The 11436-nt window shown below is 40.4% G+C and overlaps 2 protein-coding genes across 2 annotated transcripts in view; one reads left to right on the top strand and one right to left on the bottom strand.

Annotated features, from left to right (window-relative positions):
* The first annotated feature begins 591 nt into the window (after positions 1-591).
* LOC306840336 (TLE family member 5-like) lies at positions 592-8578 on the top strand. The gene is made up of 7 exons (XM_079369556.1): positions 592-1022; positions 3019-3116; positions 4052-4115; positions 4462-4506; positions 4597-4659; positions 4794-4868; positions 5297-8578. Exons 1-7 carry the CDS (start codon positions 996-998, stop codon positions 5534-5536), a joined length of 612 nt encoding a protein of 203 aa, XP_079225682.1. The 5' UTR covers positions 592-995; the 3' UTR covers positions 5537-8578.
* LOC306840178 (phospholipid phosphatase 2-like) overlaps positions 7937-11436 on the bottom strand; it is a 15167-nt gene continuing 11667 nt past the window's right edge. The window contains exon 4 of the mRNA XM_079369274.1: positions 7937-11085. Coding sequence (XP_079225400.1) covers positions 10884-11085 — 202 coding nt within the window. The 3' untranslated portion in view covers positions 7937-10883. The remainder of the gene's footprint in view (positions 11086-11436) is intronic.

The raw sequence follows: 11436 nt of genomic DNA, 5'->3' as shown, positions 1-11436 counted from the left end.
GCCTTCTTTTTGTGGGAATAGGATGTGCGTTCTTCAGCAGACATGAGATACTGACCCTTCTCTTGATCTGGACCTCAAAGTGAGAGGTTAAGAGAAAGTGGAAACTTAACAGGTGAGAAGTCCCAGACAGGACTGTAAATCCTGGTTAGGACTACTGTCTCAAAGCCAGGAGATTCAGGGTCTAAAGCTTTGATAAGGACCTTCTCTATTTTGATTCTGGCTTTCTCAAGTGGTTTTGAACAGGGTTTTTTTGAAATATCATAATGAACTGGAAACTAAATTGCCCTAAAAGCCTTAACACAGTGGTTCTCAAAACTTTTTCTGTCATGCCTCCTTTGCATGACAGGACTTACTGTAGATGTCCTAGAAAGTGACCAACTAGTAGTATTATAAGCAGGCATATTTGATATTTACATCAGCAGAAATATATCTTTTTTTTAAGGAATAAGCTAATTGTTTCTAAACATTCTTCTTTCAAAGTAAGAGTAGATAGATAAGTAGTAATCCTGATCCCAGTTGCACATACAAGCCCCGGGTCCCATCGGCCCTGTCGCCGGCCCTGCTTCCTCGTGCAGAGCGGGTTAGTTCCGCTCTCTGTCACACGGGGGCGCCCTCTCCTCTGCTGCTCGGTTTGTGTTCCGGGTGATGCTGCTCTTCTCTTCAAAGCAAAGGAAAGTCAGGGGCTCATGTGTCAACATCCAGGATTTCCCCCGGGGGAGGTATAGCGTTAACGTTATCCCGAAAAAAGAAAAACCTGATGTTCCTTTGAAGATCGTTTTCTTCGTTTGAGCGTGTTCATCCACGGTGGCTGCAGAAGAGACGATCTTCGGTTCGCGCTGCTTAGACGTTAGCTAACGTTACTCTAAACGATGACAGAGTACAAAGTGCGAAAAGCGTCTCCTATCATTTAATAATATCTGGGGAACCTGTTAGCTTAGCCGGCTAGCCGTGTAACTCGAGTAGACCAAGGAAACAAGGCGAAACACACTGCTGACATGATGTTTCCTCAATCAAGGCACTCGGTAAGTTGAACTTGTCCCGGTAGGAAACTAAACACCGAGCTGAGCTGAGCTGAGCTAAATGCTAACTAGCAAACCGCCAGCTGATACGTAGCTGTCAGCTATTCTCACACAAAAAAAGCCAAACGTCTCTCTCCTTCCCCCACGACGTTTTGCCGACATTAAGAGCAGATGTCGCCTTTTAAATCTTAAAGTGCATGTATATGTTAGCTATAACGCCTACTTACCAACATTAAGCTGAAAACACAGGCTGTTGTTAGCTAGCTGTTCGTCAAGGCTGCTAATTTAATTGTTGTGTCTGAAGGCAAATAATCTGTGATTTTTTTTTGCTATTAACTTTAAAATAAATGTTAAAGTGTACAGTCTATATGTACAGACGTCGTTTGTCGACTAATTTGCACATATTAGGAACCACCGTGTTATCTCTTTGTGGTTTATAATGAAATGAAAGGGGAGCTGGAAAAGTTGAATCTTAACGAGATGTTTTTAAAGATAATCCAGATATCGACGACACAGCTGTGAATGTTTGAACAATAACAGATCGTGTTACTTCCACTTTGCATGTTCATCAGCCAACATTTGGTTACGATGTAGAAAAAGGTGAACAACTTGAATGAACACTTTGTTTGTCTTTGTTTGTTGTTCACGCTGTGAGCTGAACTTCCTGTCTCCGTCTCTCGTGTTAAACTGGTCACTCTCACTCACACTGGTGACCTCGATTTATTTTCACCAGTTATCTAATCTTCACTTCTTTATCATCATCATTTGTTTCATCTGGTAGTCATTAAAAATGTCAGAAGAGGGTGTAAAAAAAAATCCTGTTTCTATTTCCTGAAGTAGCTTCTTCTTGACACAATTGGGCTCATAAAGAAATTGATTTTAATAATCTGACCAATGTGCAGATTATTTTACGGACTAAAAGGATTAGTGTGTCATATGTACTTAATAATAGGTGGCTTCTTTTGTCTACTCAGCTGTGAAGACGTCCCAAAACTAATCTTTATTTATAATCCTGAATGACAAAAGAAAAGCAGAAAATCCCCCCACGGATTAACTCCTCGAGCTCCTGTGGACTGGCTAACAAATATTCCAGAGGGCCAAGTTTGATTCTTACATGTTGAAAAGACGTTTTTATTTTCATTTACTCAAATTGTTAATTAACTTTACGTATTTACAATATTTGAGTTCAGAAAAAAAAACGTTTTACCAAGCCTTCAGTGGCAGCAGTTTGTTTCACAGCAGTTCATCGAGATCGCTGGCTTTACGATTGTACTGTGCATTTCCAGTTTGTGTAACCATAGTTTCCATCCTCTCTCTGCTCTGTCCTGTAATCCCCCACTACTAACCTTTTACCCTCGTGCCACTTATTTAGATAGTAATAAGGTTTAAGGCGCACGATAAACCCTGGATTACAGCTTTAGACTGATGGTTTAAGTGAAGTCTATACATCCAGACTTCTAATGCAGACTCTGAACACCTCTCACATACGGTCAGCACGGCGCACATTAATCTCTCCTTCTGTAAACACAGGTCCTCTCTCACCACACTCTTCCTCCTAAGAGTCAGCCACCTGCTGATTTTTTTTTTTCTTGTGGAAAGACAGATGTTTAATACCAATTTGTCACAAACGGATGTTGAAGAAAAATCTGTTTTCTATTTAGATGTGTAGAGCTCTGGTTAATAGTGTTTCTGTAAGTTAAACATGGCCGCCTTTCAATCTTGCTATCCTCTCAAAAGGTTAATCCCAGAGGGTCAAACCTCTGTTTCCTAACAAACCCAAACAATTTTCTTTAAGCAACCGAACAGATAGACAGACACACACACACACACACACACACACACACACACACACACACACACACACACACATGCAGACACATCCGACGACTGCAGGACTGTTTGTGAAATGTTTAAGCGGTCTTTGTGCATCCACAGTGTGGTTTCACTTTGATTTGGACTCTGTGAGAATGTTAAAAATGATCCTTTTTCTGTGTGCCAGACGTCCTCTCAGTCTAGTCAGCCTCTCAAGTTCACCACTTCTGACTCCTGTGACCGCATCAAGGATGAGTTCCAGTTCCTCCAAGCACAATACCACAGGTAGGAAGTCAACAGTTAAAAAAAAAAAAAAAAAACAACACCACCACCTCCAAACGGGATGTATGTTAGAAAACTCTTCCTGTTGTCCTTCTCATCTGACACTCAGCCAGCTGGGCTTTGACTGAACCTCCTTTGTGTCGCGGGCTGCTAATAAAGACGTCATCTGATCAGTTGGACTCGTTTCTAAGACGCAGTGATGTCTTTTTGACTTCTGTATCCGCTGTGTTTGAAACTTGCCACGAAGACAACAGTTTTTTACTCGTCGGACACTAAGAGTTGCTTTCATTTTGTGAAGTTGCGTTCAAAGAAAAGGACTAAAAAAAATGTTTTTAAAAACTCAGGAAAGGTTCAAGGAAGCGTTCTTCGACTCCCCCAAACAGAATCGTTTGCATATCAATACGAGAATACAGAAATATTGAATCAGTAAGCGGATTCTGTTTTGATTTCGTTGCCTTCTTTTGCCACAATTGACGCTCGTGATTTTTTTTTTTTTTTTCATTCGCGGGTCAAAAGCCTTAAAGATGTTTGTTTTTCTTTTTCATTTACACCTTCTGTGTAGTTGCTTCAGAGTCCTCAATTCCTCTCTTATCTGGTCAATTCAGTTCACTTCTAAAAACACTCATTTCTCCCCTCTCAGAAGGAGGCGATGTGTACTCTCATAACATCTTCAAAAGCTGTTTGGCATTTGGTGTTTATCCTGCTTGGCTTTTTTTCCCCCCCCCGAGTGGTTGATAGGAAGAGAAGATACAACTCCCATCTATGATTTAAAAAAAGCCAGAGCGTGCAGCTGATAGTGTCCATCTAAGCGTTAGTAAAACATGCTGTGGGATAGCATCGCTCCGAAACTGTCAAAGAACATCCAAGCGATGCACCTTCTTACGTCTGTTCTCAAACTAACCTGTAACGTTTGTTCTTCGTCTTCTTCTCCTCCACAGTCTGAAGTTGGAGTGTGACAAACTGGCTTCTGAAAAGTCAGAGATGCAGCGTCACTATATCATGGTAATCGCACTTGAACTCTTTATTCTCTTAAAAGACGCTGCAGAAGGAGCACAGATATTCCAGCGTGTGTGACAGTTTTGCTTAATGGCTTCATCAGCTCCACACACACTGCAGCCAGCGATGGAGAAACCCTTTCGTTCTCTTATAGCCAAAGATCATGTGACAAAAACCTCTCTTGTCAAGTCATCCACATGTATGCTAACGCTAGATTCTTTCTTTAAGTGTTTAAAGACTTTAAACTGATGCTGTTGTTGGCTGCTCTACATGAAAGGATTCTGAGATTGTTGTGTAGACGTTTCAGTGAAGCGTTTCAGTGAAGTTTAAAGTTTTCTCTTTGTTTCCGTAGTACTATGAAATGTCGTACGGGTTGAACATCGAAATGCACAAACAGGTAGGAGCTTTCTCCATCAGTCGATTCCCCCCCCCGATCAGATCTGACGACGGCCAGGTGTGAACTGTTGTTCTTCTTTGTCCTTTCCAGGCTGAAATAGTGAAGAGACTGAATGGGATCTGTGCTCAGGTGCTGCCTTACCTGTCACAAGAGGTAACGACACCTTTTTGACACGTTTTGCGAATATTGCGACGCGCGGGTGAGAAGAGGCCGACGAGAGAGCGCTGCTTTCTACGCAGGACTCAGACTATGAAACAACACTCACACCATTCCTTCGCTTGTTTCAGCATCAACAGCAAGTCATGGGCGCCATCGAGAGAGCCAAGCAGGTCACACCCCCTGAGATGAACTCCATCATACGGGTGAGCTTCATCACGCAGTAATCGGTGTTCTCCGGGGACGAGGATGTTACAGGAAGGCTTGCTTTATACAGAGTCAATGGAGCCATTTTTTTCATTTGGATAAAATTTCAGTATGTCACTTTCCACAAACAGGAAGTGTTAAAACCATATCCTGAACACACAGCAAGAAGAGTCATAGCTTTTTCCAAAGTGAAAGTCACAGACAGTCCCCACATTAAAATTGATTTTTCTAAATTCTAGAATTTGTCAAATAGCAACAGAAGCTTTTACTAAGTTTGTTAAGTCATGATACGCATGATGGGGAATGTTTTTGACGAACAGCAGCCTGCACTCAGTCATGAAGTTTAGTGAGTTGTGACTTAGTCATTGAGAAATGCGAGGCAAAAGCTGTTCAGCGTTCACAGCGTTTGTGCCTGGTGTCTCTACAGCAACAGCTCCAGGTGCAACACCTGTCTCAGCTGCAGGGGCTGGCCCTGCCCGTGACCCCGCTGCCCCTGGGCCTCACCCCGCCCTCCCTGCCCGCCGTCTCCTCCAGCTCCGGCCTGCTCTCCCTCTCCTCCATCCTGGCCAACTACTCACACAGCCAGGCCCAGGTGGCGAAGGAGGACAAGGCCCGGGAAGCCGCGGAGAGAGCACCGCGAGGCGAGGACGGGGACAAGTCAGACTAGAGTCGACCCCACGAGATGAAGGTTTGAGAGGGGGAGCGTGGAAAGTGTCAGGAAAAAGAAAGGTTAAACTTTAACTATAAATGGAGATTGATGTAAGACTGGCTGCCTGTCTGTTGATGAAGAAGAGTAACTGCAGGGATGATGACAAGCAGAGTTCAAGCTTTTTGGATGAACAGACAAAGAAAACTGCTGAATGGAGAGTGAGAATTAAATGTTCTTATTTTTAGTGGTAATAGACTCAATTCAGGCTTCTAGACTTAAAATAGATGTTTTTTTTTCTTTCTTTCTTTTTTCTTTTTTAAATAGTGTAAGCCACTGTTGGTAGGCTTAACTAAGATAATGTTACCCCATTCAGAGTAAGAGCTGAAGATGACGGTAAACAGCAGTGTCCCTTACATAAATCTGCCTCACACAGGTTTCTAATTTTTTTTTTTTTTTTTTTTTTTTAAACATCCCTTTTCGTCAATCTGGTTGTTTTGTGTCTGCCAGTCCCAGTAAGCAGCTCCCTCTGACTCCTTCCTCTCCTCTGATTACCTTCTAAAAGCTCCATTATCCTTTTCTCCGAAATGAAAAATGTTGACTCATTGTCCAAATTCTTTTTCTTTTCTTTTCTTTTCTTTTTTTTTGTAAAAGGACATTTTACTTGTCAGGTGCATTTAAATGCTTCAGTCATAACACACGTCAGGTTTCATCCTTTGATTTCTTTAAAGGTTAGCATCCCCCCCCAAAAAAAAAAAAAAAATGGGATTAGATATTAAAAACGAAAAAAATGTTGCGCTTCATGGAATAGAGCATGACGAGAATTTAAGCTGTAAAGAAACTTGACTTGATTTGAACATTCAAAGCTAATTATGGATCCCAATTGTCTGTGTGCTTGAGTGAATGTGATCAGAAAGGTCACTTTTTTTTTAATTTTAACTTTTCTTTATGATTTATTTTTTACTAAGCACCTTTTATATTCCCCACTTCCTGCTCATGCCCGTCCCTCGTACTCGCCCTCACTTAAAATTAACACTTTCAAACTAGAACAGGGTCTAAATTCAGAACCAGATGATCAAAACTTGCATGAGTACCGTATCTCAGCACGTCCGCACGCTTCAGCTCATGCACTGGTTTTTTTTTTTTTTTTTTGTCTTTTCCTGTCTTGTTTTAATTCTGTGCAGGATTGTCAGGGGTCGATTAAAAATCCTCACTTTATTCCTCTCCACATTGTTTTTAATGAAGAGCGTGTCAGTGGGGAGTTACTAAAGCTCTTTAAGCAATCAAAGCTTAATCCAAATACTGTTTTCTCTTGAATTGAAGATCTTCCAACACGTTCAGTTCCTTTGGATTAAGCTTCGATTTCCCCCTGACCTGGATGAACCTACACACAGACCTCCTATTAGACATCAGACATGATCCTTACTCTCACGTAATCATCTCCTGTTGCACAATAATTCTCCTGGTTTCACATTTAGAGATGACCAAATCAAAGCCGTGCCCCAGCTCCACACTACGGTACAAACCTAGCAGTTTGATGTTTTGTCAGGAGAAGGTGAGAAGGATTTCTTTTCTCACGTTTGAATGCTTCACTATGAAATCATTTTAAGACTGTTGTTTTTCTTTTTTTAAGGGGACACTGTCTGAAAGCATTGTAATCCCCCCCCTCTTTTTTTAAAATCTTAAAACCTTCAAGCAAACCACATGGTGAATAATTTGAGTCGATGAATTTGTTGTTGACTCGATGTTTTTAACCTCTGTGACCAAAGCAGGACGATTGATCTCTTCACTGATCTTATCCTGAACGTGTGCAAGTATTGTTTCTGATTTAAAAAAAAAAAATAATAATAATAATAATAATAGCATCTTTATTTACACTGTTTAATGTTCCTCTCAAGTCAAACTTTGCCATAGAAAAGACAGTTTCAGTAACCCGCTGTTTGACCCCCTGCATGGATCATGGAGTATATCAAAAAGTGTCATATAGAAGTAGCCAAAGATTCTGTTTAGTCTCTAAGTATTTTGATTTCTTTAGTACTACATTTGAGGTTTCTGTATCTCTCGTCATGTAGTGCATGTAGTTACTCTGTAGTGTGGCGTTGGGACACAGTGGCTACATTAGTTCAGACTTGAGACAGCAGAGGGCAGCAGAGCTCTCAGTTGAAAGTTAACGTTCACAACCCGGATGTCTGCTGAGTGTTCAGAGATGGTCCATCTCACTCTTCTGTTCACCTCCACGTCACTGCTGTGATCTCTTTCCATCTCCTTCTCCAGTCTGTGTGCACTGCAGGCCTCAGCTGTGACTCTTCTATAACGCGAGTGCTGTGCAGAGCTTTGACAAAACCACCTTTTAAAGTCTGTGCATGCCCCAGATCAGAGCTTCAACCCCCCCCCTCCCTTTTTTTTCTTCTTTTTTTAAAATTTTATTTGAAAAGCACTTAAGTTGTGGCTCAGTGCTCTCTCTTTTTTTAATTTGCTGTGCTTGTTTTTGGGGACCCCCCGAGATTTGACCTCTATGCATTGAGTGAGAACTCTTGATGCTGACGTCGGTCTCTGTTGAAAAACCTCCTTTGGCAAATCTCAGACATATGAATGGTATGTGTGTTTGTTTTTGCTGTGAAGGGCCAATTTGTATACATATGAATATATCAATATACATATTTTTTAAAGCATTTTTGTATGTTTCAAAGCTGCTTTTTAACGTGTGTGTATCATGAAAGATTTGGTGTTGTATGTGTGCTTTAAACGCCTACAATTAAGAGAGGCACAATGTTGTATACCATGTCGTTTTTCCTGTTTTCTCTCCCATAGTCCCAGTAGGCAGTAACACTTAACATTGTTTCTAGGTTTGTAAATGTTTGACCCCTTTTTTTTGTGCAAAACAAAACCAGTTTAATGTGCTAATGAACACAGTCTCATTTTAAGATACCTGGGGCGAAAAAAAAGAAGAAAAAAAAAGTCAAAGATGTAAACAAAAAACTGTGTACTCTAATGAGAATGAATCAAACTTTTAGCAGTAAGGAAGCTTCTCTGGTGCCTTACAAATAAAAGACGTGATTGAGAGGGGGTGATCTGTGTTTGGTTTGTTACTGTGGGGGGAAAAAAAAAAAAAAAAAAGACTGAAGGACACAAGTGCAACACGAAAGGACAACGAGATCCTTTCAGCACTGCCTTAGTGAAGCTCTGACGCTGTAGCTTTTAAAGCCTGATAAAAAAGAACTTTCAGTGAGTCAGCCCTCTGCTTCTTTATGAAATCATTTGTGGTACGAGTGTCGACTCAGATACAGTTTAGCATTTTAAGGGCAGAAATTCACTTGTTTCCCAGTGTGATTAAAAACGAGCGTCAGTGAATTCTCTTTTGATTAGTAATGTATCTCACTGGATGAGTCACTACATGAACAACTTCTTGGTTCTCCTGATCAATATTTCTATGACAGCCCGGCTGATTAATCGGCCAGCCGATAATATCCAACGTTAGCATATCCAGTTTCCGTCAGTATCGGCTAACTTTATTGTTGATATGAACCTCTTTCTAGATTTATTCACCAGTCAAATAGCATTTCATTTGACTTTCACTGTATTACACTTGTAATTCTCTTTCACCAGCAGAGTTACCTGCAGGCCTATAAATTGCATTGATATCTTTTCTCAGAGGGTGTACAGTAACTGCATTTAAGGGGATAAACGCTATACGTGTATTTACATTTTATCTATCTCTGCGGATTAAAGATAAATCTCAGATCAGATTTTTCTCTCTCAATAACTATTTTATAACCAAACTTTAAGTTACTTGGCTTTTAATTACTCCTAGCAGAAAGTTTTACTATCTCACCAAACATGAGAGAAAGTTAGCGACTACTAGCTAGTGAACTTAGTAGATTTTTTTAATAGACAGCCTGATTAATCTGTCAGGAGTTAGAAAAGACTAAAATAGTGTTTTTACTTTTGGGCCTCAGGTGGATACATACATGAATAAAAGGCATAAACAAGGCCTTGAGATCAAATTTGGTATAAATTGGCACTATACCACAGTTTTTTTTACCTCCACTATAAATACTAAATAAAAGAAGTGCTCATGATTATGACTGGCATAAAATCTTTTTTGCATGCTTTTGTCATCAAAGTCCTCCCTACTTTGGAGGATTTGTGACGAGAGGGAATCTATTCAAAGCTCTTTGAACAGATATTTCCTGATTTAAAGCAGCTCACATGTATCATCAAACAGCCTCATTCCTTTCACCACTGAGGAATCCCAAAGGCATCAGCAGCAGGTCCAGACATGATATCTGCGTCAGAGTGTTGTGCTCTAGTTTTCAACGAGAATGCAGGGTAGAATTAGGTCACTGAAAACAAAAACTTCAATAGAATTCATTCCAAACAATGTCTCTACACCTCTTTTTTTTTTTTTAAGGCCGCTGAAGTAAGTCAGAAGGAGATGACCTGCTGGCTTGTAATGTGGAGAAATTACACAAGGGGGGGAAATGATTACATTATGAATTGTTGCATAATAGGTTTGTTATAAGGAGGAGAGGAAGAGGTCCATGAAGGTGTGTTTGAGTTTGTTTCAAACTTGAGTTAAAATTCCTTGCGATACAAAAATTTAAAAAAAGATGTACTTAAAAATCACAGCAAAAAAAACAAAAAAAACCAGCAATGTTAAATTCTTAAGGATTCACAATTTATTTAATACAGTAGTTATAGACATGATAAAATGTTAGTACTATACATATTCATGTATATCATTAAAGCAGTCAATCGTTACACATGCACATCTTTTTAAGAACAGTAAAAATGTAGAGAAAAACAACATGGCGGATATAGTGTAGCTCCAGTGGCTTTGAGACTTAATGTTTTGCCTTGCTGGGAAACGTTCAAAACATTCAGCCTCACAAAAGGTTTTTGTCACTCTAGCCAAGGACACAAAGAAATCTTTGGTTGGTGTTATTCATTTTAATTGTTAAGATCTCTTTAGCAGGCTTTGCTTTCACTTTTCAGTTTAACTCACAGCATCAAATCTGTTTATGAAACCACAGATTAAAAAAAAACATAACATAACATAAAATATGTATAATTGTACACAACATGCTACCCATGCACTCTAAAAACACAATCACTCACACATATTTTGGCATGCCCTGACTAAAAAAAAAAAAGACGCCGGGACGTTGGAGCTTCTGTTCCAACAGGTTTTGGGAATCTGAACATTTTCATAGCAGTAAAGGTTGTGGGGAGCAGGTCTAGTCTGGATCACCAGGTAGTGGCTTTATCTGTTTTGTGTTTGTTTAAGTTTTCTGTACAAGTCACAGTTCTTTGGTGAGGAGCTGCTGTCGGAGAGTGGAGGTTAGTAAAAGCAGCTGGTGTAAGGAGCTCATACAGGTGCCGAGTAGCTGTAGTGGTTTCCCTGCTGCGAGTCGGGAGGCTGTGGGCTCGGTTTGCGCTCCATGTGTTCGACCTCTGCCGTGTCGGGTCGAGTGCAGCGAGGGGGGCGATGTTTGAAGAAGTCCGAAACATATCGAACCTGAAAGAAGAGGCAATAACAGTACTCAAAGTTTAGTTTTACAACACATTTTTAAAACAACCTTAGTTGACCAACATGCTGTGCAGTCCTCAAAACTAAATAAAAATGTGTAAAAAGACAAAAACACTATCAGGGCAAGATTAAATGTCAAAAGATCAAGCACAAAAAGGTGGGTCTTAAACAGGAATGAACGTTCTCAAAGAAAAGAGCCGATATTAAAAAGGTAGATGGTCCACAGACTGGGAGCAGTCAGGTGGTGATTCATTTAGTTTTATATTAAATAATATCAGAAAACAGAAACTCAAAGTCATGGGGCGCCATGTACAGAGACTGTTGTTCTCCTAGCGGGTGGCCTGGGTTTGAATCCAACCTGTGGGTTCTTTCCACCCTCTCTCCCTGTCCC

This window comes from Symphodus melops (genome assembly GCF_947650265.1).
Source record: "Symphodus melops genome assembly, chromosome: 19".
Lineage (NCBI taxonomy): Eukaryota > Metazoa > Chordata > Actinopteri > Labriformes > Labridae > Symphodus > Symphodus melops.
The sequence above is the reverse complement of the archived record's forward strand: the minus strand, read 5'-3'. Positions and strand labels throughout refer to the sequence as shown.

Excerpts from the sequence above, each read along its gene's own strand:
- LOC306840336 (XM_079369556.1), top strand. The coding sequence starts at position 996 with ATGATGTTTCCTCAATCAAGGCACTCG. Across the intron at positions 4,660-4,793 it reads TGCCTTACCTGTCACAAGAG|CATCAACAGCAAGTCATGGG; the intron begins GTAACGACACCT and ends CGCTTGTTTCAG. Across the intron at positions 4,869-5,296 it reads AGATGAACTCCATCATACGG|CAACAGCTCCAGGTGCAACA; the intron begins GTGAGCTTCATC and ends GTGTCTCTACAG.